The sequence below is a fragment of the Symsagittifera roscoffensis genome, chromosome 2 (assembly GCF_963678635.1).
Source record: "Symsagittifera roscoffensis chromosome 2, txSymRosc1.1, whole genome shotgun sequence".
In the NCBI taxonomy this organism is placed as follows: Eukaryota; Metazoa; Xenacoelomorpha; order Acoela; family Convolutidae; genus Symsagittifera; species Symsagittifera roscoffensis.
Window position 1 is genome coordinate 20,244,188 of NC_087063.1, and position 16,575 is coordinate 20,260,762.

Consider the following 16,575-nt stretch of genomic DNA (forward strand, 5'->3'; position numbering starts at 1 on the left):
ACAATTTAGAAAATGAAGACAAAGAAGATTCTAGATTTTATGCAAATATAAATTGACTAAAGTTCCTCCCCATTTTCAATGGTCCGAGCAAAAAATTATCAAAATTGAAGTTGCAAGTGGAGCTAAAACCCCAATTAATGCTCAATCAAAAATCTATCACAGCACAAAACAAAAAACAGATTATGAAAACTAATAAAAAAAACCATGCCTCGAGGAACAAAACAAAACAACAACCGGATAAAAAATGCAAATAGCTAGACTTTCCAATATTACACATGTTGCAACTTCACAAAAATAAATAGCTGCTCCTTCTGTAAATAACAAACCATTTTGAACTTGAAAAATTACAATTTCTCTTAAAACATAACCAACTGACTGTGCGAGAAGAGCAATGAACGCAAGAAAAGTAAAACTAAAAAAAAAAACTTTTGAATTTCGAAGAAACAAATAGATTGCATTAAAGAAGGCAAATAGAGGGCATTAAAGAAGGCAAAAAAATTGAATAGAAAGTAAAAATAAATTGATCCAATTAATCAAAAATATTAATTCAAAATAACTATGATTAACATTTTGGTTAATTAACAGTATAAATAGGTATTCATGTTGAATTTTTGAATAGGTATTCATGTTGAAAATAAACAAGCCATTCTGCGCTTTTGTTTGAAATGAATATTTTATACGAAACTTATACATGGCTAGCGGGAGATTCTACCGTAGGTTACTTGGGGGGGGGGGGGAGGAGGAGGGAGGTATTGTACAGTTGATCCAAAATCAAACTCAGAATATGTTCAAGCAGATTTGCAGGCTTATCGAGCCTAACTTTTGCGGTTACTCGCACAAACTAACATAACTGTCAAAATGAACAATTCTAGAAAGTATTCTACCAAAAAAAATCCAGAACAAAATATTTTCTGCCTGAAGCGATTTGGGAGGAGTATCCATAGTTTTAAAATAGTCTACACTGTTATTTCGCTTTTTAGAACAACAATCATTTAATTGAACTTACCTCAAAATCATATATTTATAATTTGAAGCAGCTTTGCTGGCTAACCGAGCTGATCTTTTGCATAAGTTCTCAATTACTAAGATCAGAAAGAGAACAAATTGAATATTTTAGCACGGTTTTTCCAAACAAAACTTAGCAACTATTAACATATTTCATCACTTCACACAGGCGTGAAAATCTATTTTCATTTTAACAGATGAATCTACATCTCATCTTTATCATCATTGAAAAGTCCAAAAAAAACATTTACTTAGTACTAGCGCATGACAAAAATATGCACCAAACCAGCAATTTTTAACGCAACCGTGAAAATAAACTAGGCTCATCAGAGGTTTATTTTTCATAAAAACGGCATATCTCGAAAACCGAAATGATTTGATCATATATAATTAGATTCAGATTTGCTACCTTATATTGTTTCCTGACAGCATCCCACCATAAGGATAAGAAATTCAATTTCTAATTTCTTTTTGTAATTTTGAAATTATTGAAGAAACGCCATATCTCGCAAGCAAGAAAGAATTGAGTACTAAAAGTCAGAGCCGAAAATATTTGCATCCTGACAGTAACCCCTGGATGTACCCTGACAAAACCGCGCCATTGGGGTTGAGAATTTCAAGATTGGTTATTTATTTAATTCAAGTTTTTTGAAAAACATTGAAAAAATCATAAAAATTGCCACATAAAGGAAACCACAAAGATTTGATCAAAAATAATTAGAGGGCATATTTGCTAAGCAAATGTGTAACTGACAAGACACCGCCTTAGGGTTGAGAAATTGAAGTTAAGTTAAAGTTTTTTTTTATGTCTAAATTTTTTGAACAAAAAAATGAAACCATATAAAAGGCCATGTCAAGAAAACCGTAAAGCTTTGAGCAGCCCAAACCGGAGAAGTTTGCCCTGAGAACACCAAAAAAGGATTGAGAATACCAAGTGCGCTTGGTTTTTACTAAACTGATTTTTTTTGAAAAAAGAAAGAAAAAAAACGTTATGTAAAACAAATGTTACACAAGTGTAACAAATGTTACACGATATGCAAATGTGTAACTGACAAGACCCCGCCTTAGGGTTGAGAAATTGAAGTTAAGTTAAAGTTTTTTTTTATGTCTAAATTTTTTGAACAAAAAAATGAAACCATATAAAAGGCCATGTCAAGAAAACCGTTAAGCTTTGAGCAGCCCAAACCGGAGAAGTTTGCCCTGAGAATGCCAAAAAAGGGTTGAGAATACCAAGTGCGCTTGGTTTTTTCTAATCTGATTTTTTTTTGAAAAAAGTTTAAAAAAAACCGCCATATTACGAAAACCAAAAACATTTGAGCAGCCACATTTGAACGCCAGCTTTGAAACAACTGAATTTCAACCTCACAGCAACCCACAATAGGGTTGAGAATTTCAAGCTCGGTTAGTTTTTATATCTTATTTAAAAAAAAACGCCATATTACGAAAATACGAAAACCAAAAACAATTGAGCAGCCATATTTGAACGCCAGCTTTGAAAAACCTGAATTTCAACCTCACAGCAACTCACAATAGGGTTGAAAATTTCAAGCTCGGTTAGCTTTTATATCATATTTTTTCAAAAAAAGAACGCCATATTACGAAAACCAAAAACATTTGAGCAGCCATATTTGAACGCCAGCTTTGAAACACCTGAATTTCAAATAGGGTTGAGAATTTTCAGCTCGGTTAGTTTTTATATCTTATTTTATTTTGAAAAAAAAGAAAATCATAAAGAACGCCAAATCTCGAAAACGAAAATGATTTGAGCAGATATAAATAAAGAACAGTTTTGCTACTCTGTATTTTTACTGAACAACAGAGTTTGACCTTGCAGAACCCCACCATACGTTAAGTATTTCATTTTATTACTTGTTTTTTGAAAAGTATTGAAGAAACGCCATATCTGACAAACAAAAGAAATTGAGCAGTTAAAGTCAAATCCGAGATTATTTTTAACCTGACAGTGCCCCCTGAAAGAACCCTGACAAATCCCCACCATTAGGGTTGAGAAATTCGAGATACGTTGGTTAGATTTTTTTTAATTCAAATTTTGTGAGAAAATTGAAACAATCATAAAACACGTAATGTTGAAATACACAATGATTTGATCAGTCATGTTTAGATGGCAGGCTTGCAACGCAATTGTGTAACTGAAAGGACCCCGCCTTATGGTTGATAATTTGAAGTTCTGTTAGTTTTTTCAAATCTGAATTTTTCTAACTTTTTTAACGACCATTAAAAACTCCGCATCTTGGAAGCCAAAAGTATTCAAGCATTCAAAATTGGAGAGAAAAACTGCAACCCCTAAGTTTATTCTGACAGCACAACATTATGGGATTGAGAATTTCAAAGATTGTTAATTTTTTATATATCTAGTTTTTCGAAAAAAAAATCAAATCATAAAAAATCACTATAATCAAAAAGAGCTGAGACATCATAACTGAACACCAGCTCTGCAACCTCTGAATGTACCTCGACAATAATTTACTATAGAGTTGAGAATTTCAAGTTCGCTTAATTTTTTATATCTAAATTTAAAAAAATGAAAAAATCATGAAAATGCCAGATCTGGAAAACCAAAAAAAATATATGAAGAGTCATATTTAGAATCCAGGTTTTTAAAGCATGAGTGTAAACTAACAGCACCCCAGTATAAGGCTGAGAAACTCAAGTTAGAAATATTTTTTACAAAGTTTTTCGAAAAAAAAAAACATAAAAAACATATCTCGGAAACCAAAATTATTTGAGCAGTCAAACTTGGACGCCAGATTTGCAACTGCTGAGTGTACCCTGGCAGCAACCCACAACAGGGTTGAGAATTTCAAGTTCGGCTACTTTTTTCATATCAATGTTTTGTGAAAAAAAATTAAAAATCATAACTCAAAAACCAAAAGGTTGTATTTGGACGATAGATTTGAGTGTACACTGACAGCACCTTTTAATAGGGCTGAGAACTTAATAATTAAATAAATCTAAGGTTATACAAAAATTTTGATGGTTTTCATTGCGAATATAGCTTTGCAGTCGCGCTCCAAAATCTTTTAAAACGTCGACTTGAGTTAACATTTCAACCCTTGCAATGTTTTGGCCTTTTTAATTCTCAAACATAGGCCAAAGGAAAAATTTCTTAAGCATTACAATATACGATATAGCTTAAACGTGCAAAAAACGTTTCGTTAAACATGCAAAAAATACGTTGAAAAAGCTTAAACATGTCAACATAGGCACTTATTAAACATGTTTCAAGTGATACGCCGATTAAATAATGTATAGATAGATAAAAAACGCTTGCTAATCGCACGCGTAAAAAACTGGCCCAATAATTTCCTACCATTTACACAGAGGCGAAGCTGTGCTTCGCAGAGAGACTAGCGAGAACACTACAAAAAGCAGCTCTAAAAAAGTTCTAAAAAGTGCTATAAGAAGAAGTCAAAAAAAGCTCACAGTAAAAAAATTCATCGACGTCTCAGACTCCAACCTAACTAACCACTCATCCTCGGACGCTTACTCCATCACAAGCACTAGCCACAAATAAAGTCGAGAACAGATGTTATGAATTTTCTATGCTACAGAGCGTGATTATAGCAAAAAGGCACACAAATGAACACTATAATTTCGTATTTGCGAGTTAGCTTAGAAAAAAAGAAGATTCGTACTAAAACACTGGCTGTTCGCTAGCGTTATCTATCACAGCACAAAACAAAAAACAGATTATGAAAACTAATAAAAAAAACCATGCCTCGAGGAACAAAACAAAACAACAACCGGATAAAAAATGCAAATAGCTAGACTTTCCAATATTACACATGTTGCAACTTCACAAAAATAAATAGCTGCTCCTTCTGTAAATAACAAACCATTTTGAACTTGAAAAATTACAATTTCTCTTAAAACATAACCAACTGACTGTGCGAGAAGAGCAATGAACGCAAGAAAAGTAAAACTAAAAAAAAAACTTTTGAATTTCGAAGAAACAAATAGATTGCATTAAAGAAGGCAAATAGAGGGCATTAAAGAAGGCAAAAAAATTGAATAGAAAGTAAAAATAAATTGATCCAATTAATCAAAAATATTAATTCAAAATAACTATGATTAACATTTTGGTTAATTAACAGTATAAATAGGTATTCATGTTGAATTTTTGAATAGGTATTCATGTTGAAAATAAACAAGCCATTCTGCGCTTTTGTTTGAAATGAATATTTTATACGAAACTTATACATGGCTAGCGGGAGATTCTACCGTAGGTTACTTGGGGGGGGGGGGGGGAGGAGGGAGGTATTGTACAGTTGATCCAAAATCAAACTCAGAATATGTTCAAGCAGATTTGCAGGCTTATCGAGCCTAACTTTTGCGGTTACTCGCACAAACTAACATAACTGTCAAAATGAACAATTCTAGAAAGTATTCTACCAAAAAAAATCCAGAACAAAATATTTTTTGCCTGAAGCGATTTGGGAGGAGTATCCATAGTTTTAAAATAGTCTACACTGTTATTTCGCTTTTTAGAACAACAATCATTTAATTGAACTTACCTCAAAATCATATATTTATAATTTGAAGCAGCTTTGCTGGCTAACCGAGCTGATCTTTTGCATAAGTTCTCAATTACTAAGATCAGAAAGAGAACAAATTGAATATTTTAGCACGGTTTTTCCAAACAAAACTTAGCAACTATTAACATATTTCATCACTTCACACAGGCGTGAAAATCTATTTTCATTTTAACAGATGAATCTACATCTCATCTTTATCATCATTGAAAAGTCCAAAAAAAACATTTACTTAGTACTAGCGCATGACAAAAATATGCACCAAACCAGCAATTTTTAACGCAACCGTGAAAATAAACTAGGCTCATCAGAGGTTTATTTTTCATAAAAACGGCATATCTCGAAAACCGAAATGATTTGATCATATATAATTAGATTCAGATTTGCTACCTTATATTGTTTCCTGACAGCATCCCACCATAAGGATAAGAAATTCAATTTCTAATTTCTTTTTGTAATTTTGAAATTATTGAAGAAACGCCATATCTCGCAAGCAAGAAAGAATTGAGTACTAAAAGTCAGAGCCGAAAATATTTGCATCCTGACAGTAACCCCTGGATGTACCCTGACAAAACCGCGCCATTGGGGTTGAGAATTTCAAGATTGGTTATTTATTTAATTCAAGTTTTTTGAAAAACATTGAAAAAATCATAAAAATTGCCACATAAAGGAAACCACAAAGATTTGATCAAAAATAATTAGAGGGCATATTTGCTAAGCAAATGTGTAACTGACAAGACACCGCCTTAGGGTTGAGAAATTGAAGTTAAGTTAAAGTTTTTTTTTATGTCTAAATTTTTTGAACAAAAAAATGAAACCATATAAAAGGCTATGTCAAGAAAACCGTAAAGCTTTGAGCAGCCCAAACCGGAGAAGTTTGCCCTGAGAACACCAAAAAAGGATTGAGAATACCAAGTGCGCTTGGTTTTTACTAATCTGATTTTTTTTGAAAAAAGAAAGAAAAAAAACGTTATGTAAAACAAATGTTACACAAGTGTAACAAATGTTACACGATATGCAAATGTGTAACTGACAAGACCCCGCCTTAGGGTTGAGAAATTGAAGTTAAGTTAAAGTTTTTTTTTATGTCTAAATTTTTTGAACAAAAAAATGAAACCATATAAAAGGCCATGTCAAGAAAACCGTTAAGCTTTGAGCAGCCCAAACCGGAGAAGTTTGCCCTGAGAATGCCAAAAAAGGGTTGAGAATACCAAGTGCGCTTGGTTTTTTCTAATCTGATTTTTTTTTGAAAAAAGTTTAAAAAAAACCGCCATATTACGAAAACCAAAAACATTTGAGCAGCCACATTTGAACGCCAGCTTTGAAACAACTGAATTTCAACCTCACAGCAACCCACAATAGGGTTGAGAATTTCAAGCTCGGTTAGTTTTTATATCTTATTTAAAAAAAACGCCATATTACGAAAATACGAAAACCAAAAACAATTGAGCAGCCATATTTGAACGCCAGCTTTGAAAAACCTGAATTTCAACCTCACAGCAACTCACAATAGGGTTGAAAATTTCAAGCTCGGTTAGCTTTTATATCATATTTTTTCAAAAAAAGAACGCCATATTACGAAAACCAAAAACATTTGAGCAGCCATATTTGAACGCCAGCTTTGAAACACCTGAATTTCAAATAGGGTTGAGAATTTTCAGCTCGGTTAGTTTTTATATCTTATTTTATTTTGAAAAAAAAGAAAATCATAAAGAACGCCAAATCTCGAAAACGAAAATGATTTGAGCAGATATAAATAAAGAACAGTTTTGCTACTCTGTATTTTTACTGAACAACAGAGTTTGACCTTGCAGAACCCCACCATACGTTAAGTATTTCATTCTATTACTTGTTTTTTGAAAAGTATTGAAGAAACGCCATATCTGACAAACAAAAGAAATTGAGCAGTTAAAGTCAAATCCGAGATTATTTTTAACCTGACAGTGCCCCCTGAAAGAACCCTGACAAATCCCCACCATTAGGGTTGAGAAATTCGAGATACGTTGGTTAGATTTTTTTTAATTCAAATTTTGTGAGAAAATTGAAACAATCATAAAACACGTAATGTTGAAATACACAATGATTTGATCAGTCATGTTTAGATGGCAGGCTTGCAACGCAATTGTGTAACTGAAAGGACCCCGCCTTATGGTTGATAATTTGAAGTTCTGTTAGTTTTTTCAAATCTGAATTTTTCTAACTTTTTTAACGACCATTAAAAACTCCGCATCTTGGAAGCCAAAAGTATTCAAGCATTCAAAATTGGAGAGAAAAACTGCAACCCCTAAGTTTATTCTGACAGCACAACATTATGGGATTGAGAATTTCAAAGATTGTTAATTTTTTATATATCTAGTTTTTCGAAAAAAAAATCAAATCATAAAAAATCACTATAATCAAAAAGAGCTGAGACATCATAACTGAACACCAGCTCTGCAACCTCTGAATGTACCTCGACAATAATTTACTATAGAGTTGAGAATTTCAAGTTCGCTTAATTTTTTATATCTAAATTTAAAAAAATGAAAAAATCATGAAAATGCCAGATCTGGAAAACCAAAAAAAATATATGAAGAGTCATATTTAGAATCCAGGTTTTTAAAGCATGAGTGTAAACTAACAGCACCCCAGTATAAGGCTGAGAAACTCAAGTTAGAAATATTTTTTACAAAGTTTTTCGAAAAAAAAAAAACATAAAAAACATATCTCGGAAACCAAAATTATTTGAGCAGTCAAACTTGGACGCCAGATTTGCAACTGCTGAGTGTACCCTGGCAGCAACCCACAACAGGGTTGAGAATTTCAAGTTCGGCTACTTTTTTCATATCAATGTTTTGTGAAAAAAAATTAAAAATCATAACTCAAAAACCAAAAGGTTGTATTTGGACGATAGATTTGAGTGTACACTGACAGCACCTTTTAATAGGGCTGAGAACTTAATAATTAAATAAATCTAAGGTTATACAAAAATTTTGATGGTTTTCATTGCGAATATAGCTTTGCAGTCGCGCTCCAAAATCTTTTAAAACGTCGACTTGAGTTAACATTTCAACCCTTGCAATGTTTTGGCCTTTTTAATTCTCAAACATAGGCCAAAGGAAAAATTTCTTAAGCATTACAATATACGATATAGCTTAAACGTGCAAAAAACGTTTCGTTAAACATGCAAAAAATACGTTGAAAAAGCTTAAACATGTCAACATAGGCACTTATTAAACATGTTTCAAGTGATACGCCGATTAAATAATGTATAGATAGATAAAAAACGCTTGCTAATCGCACGCGTAAAAAACTGGCCCAATAATTTCCTACCATTTACACAGAGGCGAAGCTGTGCTTCGCAGAGAGACTAGCGAGAACACTACAAAAAGCAGCTCTAAAAAAGTTCTAAAAAGTGCTATAAGAAGAAGTCAAAAAAAGCTCACAGTAAAAAAATTCATCGACGTCTCAGACTCCAACCTAACTAACCACTCATCCTCGGACGCTTACTCCATCACAAGCACTAGCCACAAATAAAGTCGAGAACAGATGTTATGAATTTTCTATGCTACAGAGCGTGATTATAGCAAAAAGGCACACAAATGAACACTATAATTTCGTATTTGCGAGTTAGCTTAGAAAAAAAGAAGATTCGTACTAAAACACTGGCTGTTCGCTAGCGTTATGATAAAAGTCAAACTGTAAACCAACAGAGACTGGAACAACATCCGCTAACTTGAAACAAAAACTTTTCTAGTGTCGAAAATACTACATCAACCAAAATATTCATACATGAGGCAAATGTGCCTATACAATATAAGCAGAATCAAATTAACCCTACAAAAGCGCAAAAACTGAAATTATACAAAATCGGAGCTGGTAATTATACAAACATATTAAGAAACAAAGTTGCCCAAGAAACATGCTCAAAAATGTCTACGTATTATTTGACTGAAATAAATTCCTCACGGGATGAATTGCATAATTTTACTACTTCAACTACTACTACTGACGAAACCACAGAGTTGACTGAATGACTCAGTAATTCTGTTAGACAAGTTGTGAACCAGAAAAAAATCATGTTCAGATTTAATAACGTTTGCTCATCGCATCAGCACTGCAATTTAACAAACTCGAATTTTTTTTAACCGGCTACTCTTGGTTAAACTCGAGGTTTCTGGGGTTATAAAACAATTTACACGAAAAAAAGGGCGATTGAAGTAATACGCTTCAGCAGTTTTATTAGATCAACGTAGTTTGCAGCCTCAGCGGTAAAAACTACAAGATTTAAGGTAAGAATTCAATTCACACGCTAAATTTCAGTAAAAAAAAAACATAAATCTTTCTTTATCCTCCTTCGTCGTCTGGGTAGTTGTCTTTCACGTCCAGATCTTCGCCATACTGGATTTGGGAGTCGATCAACATCAAAAGATCAGCCATTGAATTTTCCTCGCTCATGTCCAATGTATGGAAACCAACCAGACCATAACTATCCAGCAAATTAACCAATGAGGTAGTTAATGTTTTGTACTTCGTCATGAATTGGTCGCCTTTGTTCTCATTATTCAGGTGTTTTAGCAACTCATGATGCGATTCCATTAGATCCAGATAACCATCTAAATTTTCCTTTTGCTCAACGTCTAGTAAATCAACTTTACTCAAAACATTCACGAAGGGTACTTCAAGTTTAGTCATTGAACTTAATGCGGCCATTGAACCGCCTATGAACTTAGCACTGTCTGTAATACATTGCACATCAAACATGCAAACAGCTGAGCATCTGAAATTGTGATGATTTTGCAAATGTGTGATCAAAGTTTTCATCACGTCTAAATGAGTGTACAGTTCAATTTGTCCTGGACAGTCAAAAACCCAATAATCATCATCGCCTTCGCCTAATTGTGAATCGAGCCATTCTAGATTTTCGATTAGAAACTCCATGCAAAATACTAAACCTCCATTCGGTCCAAACTTAATAGATTCATCTTCGTCGTCTAAAACGTCTTCTAGGCTAATTAATTCTCTCACATCCACATCAGGAGTGTAATCAAAAAATTCGGCAGCCGGGTCCAAATTTACGATGTTGATTCGTCGTCCTACGTCTTCGCAATGACGCATGAGGTTGCTGCAATATGTAGACTTTCCACTGCCTGCAGGACCAATCACTATCTGACAGAATCTCGACATTATTCTCACATTAGTAATTTCTAGAAAAACTCAAAAATGACCAGAAAATGTAATGTTTAAAAAAATATGCAAGAAGCCACGGTTCCCAAATCATAAGCTACATATACCGCTGCATGAGGAGAAAACCAAACTTTCTAGCTGAGCAAAGAGTCATTTCGAGTTCATCATGAATTCAAACAGTTTAAAACAAACTACATATACAATTACAGTATATAAATTAAAACAAATAATTTTAAATAATTTTCTTTCAACTAATTAAAAAAGTAGCACAAATTTTGATACATTCTTAATATAACTATTTTGACGGCCTATATTTGGGCAAAAAGCTTTAATCTTTTGACAAAACGAACATACACTTGGACAAATACAACTGACCGCTCAGAAAATTCCACAATAAAGTTCAGTTGTCAAAAAAAAAAAACACACCAGTGGACTTCAGATTAAACCCCCACATGAACTAAGCTGGATAGTAATTTCAGTACTGCCGTAACATGTCCTTCCGCTAACCCATGCCTTTCTAGCACTAGCGTCAGAAGTTTGATAAACCATTTAAACGTTTGATAAAAAAAAATCGATGGAAGTCTGATCTCGCGAAAATGCGGGAATATTTATGATGAACAGCTCAGACAAAAAAGAGACAAGCCACAATCAACAAGTCCATTGTAACATAATTGAAACGTTCTGCGGCTGTGTGGGAGAAAAACAAAATACAATCTTTGATCTGAAGGTTCTGAGATACTGTTTATTACCATGAATTTAAGTTTTGGTGCGTGGCTTTTTAGCAAAACCGGACAATTTCCAACATTCAACCTTGACCTTCAATTCTGAATATCTTCAATTCTGGCAACAAAATCTCGTCTTTTACTTCGTTTGTTTGAGGAAACGATCGGCAAATTAGCTCCGAACTGTCTAGAAAACTTAGCTCTCTTAGGAACTTCTGCCTAGTAATTTCGATTATCCTCGGAGCCCGGCAGCTATAACGAGATTTTCTAAGATGCTAAAGCTTGATTGACAAACCTTCTAATTAGGACAAATTTTTTACGCTATATGGTCACGTTGATACACAAGTCTTATACAGTTCACTCTCTTAACTTGCGCTAGATTTTCGAAATATACAAATGGTAGAGCATTTAAGTCCAAATTTTCAAAAGATAAAAGATATTCTTGTCGATGGACCGCAAATTGCTGTTGATATCGTTGAGGTAACTCATTCTTACAAAAGATTCATCGCCAACGTACAAGGAACCAATTCCTGAATAAATAATCAGTGCGCAAGATGTTAATAAATATTCGGAATCTTCTAATATATCTTTTTTTAAAATCGCGTAAATCACATGCTGGATCAAATTTTGTACGTTTGAAATCAATAATAAGACGCCGAACTTTCCACGGGGTTCTCAGTCTTATGAAGGTTAACAACTTTACACCCGTTTTAAATCCATCTCTCGGAGCGGGTTTAATAATGACACTTAATAAAAAAAAGTCAATTAAAATGGGCCCTTCCGTCATGCGAAATGACACTTAATTGTAAATCTGCTTTTTCTACAACAGCGAGATTTTTTCTACTAGACCACGAAAAAGAGAACAAATCGTTTAGAGACTGAGACAAGTACACAAATATCAGTTCAAAACGTTATCAGTCAATTCCGTTAGAGATAGATACGGTACCTCGGACACTAAAATATCTTCGGTTTCTACTTTCAATCTTTTTGGATCAGAGGCCTTTAATTCATTTTCCTTGGTCGCCATCAAAATAATCTGAAAGCATAAGATTTAATTTCTATTTCGCCATTTAAACGAACACTAAATACTGGGCATTGTTCCTAAATACTGGGCATTATTGGATTCATTATGTTTTATTAGAAAAGCTATTCACTATAAGAAGCCATTATCAAATTGTTTTTTGGTGAACATGATTCTGGTTGCAGCTTTGTCATTACAGTATACTTGTATCCCAACTCCTTTGCCTCTTGGAGTCGGTCGAAGTCTACTAGATTCATGCAATCGTTCCTTTGATCGACATCAGTTGAGTTATCGGCCCCTTTCGTTAGCAAGTAGAACTCTTCCGTTTTTATATCCTTTCGTTTAAATAAACCACTACGTGGATACTGGAAGTTTTCGGCAAATCTGATGTTTCCATAACAGCAAGGACAGACAGCAAATGACGCCTTTTGCTTGTAACACATCGACAAAACAATGTCAGTTGACGGACCACATGCGTGAAGCGAAACTCCGACATCAAATCTTCCCTTAAACTGTTCAATACTACAATGCAACATTTTGATGTTTCCAAGGCCACCCATTTGGATGCGTTTCTTGGCTTCTTCCAGAGATTCCAGCTTGTTATCTAGCAGAATTATTTGACAATCTGGCAGCAGATGAGCTAAAAGTAATCCAACATGTCCGCCACCTGAACAAAAATCTACAATGACAAAACCGGGCCGACTTATTTTCAAACAAGCCGAAACAATGCTCAAGATTTGTTCTCGTTTTCTATCAGTGCGTTTTTCTGGAACAAAATGCGACACATCAGCAAATTCTGGCAAACTGCTCCAATTAAAATGAGCCATCCAGTCTGAATTGGGATGCACATCGGTAGAAGGATTTTCCACTGCTTTCATAACCATGCCAATCAGATCTTGCTTCGAGAGGCCACGTGGCAGCCAGCGCCCCTGGTTTATTTGAGGTGGATTTTTGACATAACCAACATCAGTATCAGGGATAAAGAAGTCATATGACAGTAAATTGATGTCATATCTCAATTTCTTTTTCAAAAGCGAAGTATTTATAGTTATTCGATCCAGTAAATCTTCAAAAGCCAAAAGCATTAAAATGGTCCATCGTCTGATTTCTGGTATATTTTCAAAAGAAACGTCCGTTGATGTTTGCGTCAATTTAGCAATATACGTGAAAAGAAGAATATCAATAATCGTTGGAGTTAACCCTGTGCAATATATATTCGGAATAAAACCAGACTGCACGATGGAATGAAACTTGCGGGAACATAAAAACCATTTGGAAATGTTGTGATTGGAAAATACTTTGGGATCAGAAATATTATCATTTATATTCTTGCATTGTTTTTCTAATTTTTTTGCAAGACCGGGTCCGTTAAAAACTGCAGCGGGAATTTTGAGATCTTGATCAATTTTAATAAGCAAATTACAATTTGATAAAACTCCGCCATTTGCAGCAAGTTCACCTATTAATTTAGGAAATTGGACTTCAAAAACAAAACGCCAGTCACAGAGGGATTCGTAGCTTTTTAGCAGATTAGATTTGGCTCCCAGCAGGGATGTTAAGGTGTGATCATTTGATGACATCAAAAGAAGACGAGCACAAATACACAGACCCGAATGCAAGAAGGGTGCACCTTCTTCAACGAGTATCGGTGGAATTAATTCGCTATAAGTTTCATTCCCCAATTGATTCCTTCGTTCCAGTTCAAAACCGAAAAAATTAGCAACAGTGAAACATATTTCCGAGCGGACGTCTTCTTCGCTTCCTGCAAGAATGTAATCTGTTTTTAATAAACTGTAAGTTTCCATTGGCTAACCAGATGATTCCAATTCTAAGACATCAGACACTAAAATTAACCGTGTATTGGCTGCAATAAACGTAAGCTAGCATTTCGCTAACTCTACATGGGCGAACTAGAGGTACTTTCTGTAGAATTCAAGACGAAAATGACAGAGGAGCCTTTCTATATATATATATATAGTTGTTTTTATCAAAAATTGACCGAAAAAGTATTCAATTTTTTTTTTACATTTTATGAAGTTTTTTATTTGTATTTTAGGTATTTTCTTCATGTCACGAAGGTGCTAACTAAATGTTCAAAAACTAAAATAAAACCGGAGTAAAACTAAGTTTTAGCGCTTTATTTCCGTATGAAATACCGCTTGGCGATTAGATAACTTTAAAGCTGTTTTTCTCTACGGCGAAGAATTTTTTGGAACATTTTTATGGGGTTCGAACGACTGCAAGGGCGTTAAAATCATGCATCACTCGACCCTTTCAGACGATTAAAGAGACAAAAATAAAGCTAAAGAGTCTTGGAAAATATCACTTTTCTGTTAGCTGAAATTGAAATTAATCGTCTCACATCCACCCACCTGCTCCTTGGGCTCTTGAACGTTTAGTCAAGCATTTGCTACTAAGCAGATATCGAATATATGCGTCCAGCAAAATATTGAAAACAAGCAATACCGCAACAGGATAAGTGAACATTAAAAACAGAATTAATTGCCATTTGGGTCGAAAAACAATGAACTGGGTAACTTGACACTATGCTCACTTGATTAAAAAAGCCTACGCGTTGAATCAGTCCAGCAATTATAGATTAACCAGAACGTCGGAAGTATCATAGTAACCGAGGTTACAGTCAGAAGTCCCTTCATCAGATTATCCAGTTAAAATTTGATTGAAATTTGCGGGAGCATAAAAACCATTTGGAAATGTTGCGATTGGAAATTATTTGGGATCAAAAATATTATCATTTACATTCTTGCATTGTTTTTCTAATTTTTTTAGCAAGAATGGCTCCGTTAAAATCTGCAGCAGGAATTTTGAGATCTTGATCAATTCTGATAAGCAAATTACAATTTCAGTTCAGTTTCAGTTGTTTTTCTGATCATTTAGGCGTTTTATTGCCTCTATCGATCAGCTCATGATGTACTCCTTTACAAAGAAAAATGAACACTTTATTTGCACATCGAAATTAATTTCAATACACAAAAGTATGTCAAATGTTTTCTATTTTTTTTCTATCAATTCATAAAAATATTATAACATCATTAGATACGCATAGTTAAAATAACAATTAACAAAACAAAATCTATTACAATTATCGATGCTTATTTTTCACCTGAGAGCTTCAAGGTGGTTTATATAAAAATGTTATTATATAAACTTGAAGCTTTTCCACGAAACTTTACCATGAGTTGCCACAGAGGGGTCTTCGTTAAATAATTAATAAAAATTCTTGAATTTTATCTTTGCTTTTCCGTATGTTAGTGTGTCTTTATAATTGACTTTTTCATCTGTTAGTTTGTTCGAGATTATGACGGACTTTTTAAAGAATGGATTTTCCATGTATTGCCCATTGTATCTATTGCCGAAATATAATTTTTTGTTTCTTGTATTAATATCAATTTGGTGGATATTGTACTCAATGTTACTATAGGCTGGCAATAATTGCTGTTGTATTTTCCGAAAGTGACATAATATTTTATTGACCAGAAACATTGTTACTGGCAATATATTGTGTTTTAGCTTCAAGTCTGAAGATGAGTCGTATTTTGCACGATCGCAGCACGTTTTTACTGCCCAGCTTAACTATTTTCCAGAGATATCATAAGGTTATCGGATATTTCACTTAAAAGAATTGCTAAGTAATGCAAATGACTAATTCCCAGTGCATTCATTATCAAGAGTCTTGTTTTTACTGGCAATATCTTTTTGATTGATTGAAGTGTTTTTATTCCGCATGCCATTCTCCCGAGAAAATTTTTGATTTCACCTTGGAATGTGAGAAACTGATCTAAAACTACTCCTAGGTATTTAATATTGGTTCTTTCCTCAATTATTTTATCATCTAGAGTTATAGTATACTTTTCATCCTTTTTTCTGAATGTTTTTTGCTGAAAAGGATGAGTTCTGTTTTTTTGCTTTCAACTGAAGTGAGTGTTCTAAAAAATACTGCAATTGGCTTCGAAAGCTTCAAGAGCTTTTTGTGGATCGTAATTTTTACAGAATAGTAATGTATCATCCGCATATTGAAGTAAGAAGTCCCTTCTTACAATTATCGATGGTTGTTAATGTAGAGATTGAATATTAGAGGGCCAAGAAC

The 16,575-nt window shown here is 33.8% G+C and overlaps 2 protein-coding genes across 2 annotated transcripts; both read right to left on the reverse strand.

The window, feature by feature from the left end:
• Positions 1-9,823: 9,823 nt before the first annotated feature.
• LOC134839580 (GPN-loop GTPase 3-like) lies at positions 9,824-10,876 on the reverse strand. Its single transcript, XM_063855181.1, has one exon. It carries the CDS (start codon positions 10,722-10,724, stop codon positions 9,885-9,887), a length of 840 nt encoding a protein of 279 aa, XP_063711251.1. The 5' UTR covers positions 10,725-10,876; the 3' UTR covers positions 9,824-9,884.
• Positions 10,877-10,974: 98 nt separating this feature from the next.
• LOC134839614 (glutathione S-transferase C-terminal domain-containing protein homolog) lies at positions 10,975-15,427 on the reverse strand. The gene has a single exon (XM_063855224.1). The coding sequence runs from the start codon at positions 14,270-14,272 to the stop codon at positions 12,593-12,595; it is 1,680 nt and encodes a 559-aa protein (XP_063711294.1). The 5' UTR covers positions 14,273-15,427; the 3' UTR covers positions 10,975-12,592.
• Positions 15,428-16,575: the final 1,148 nt, after the last annotated feature.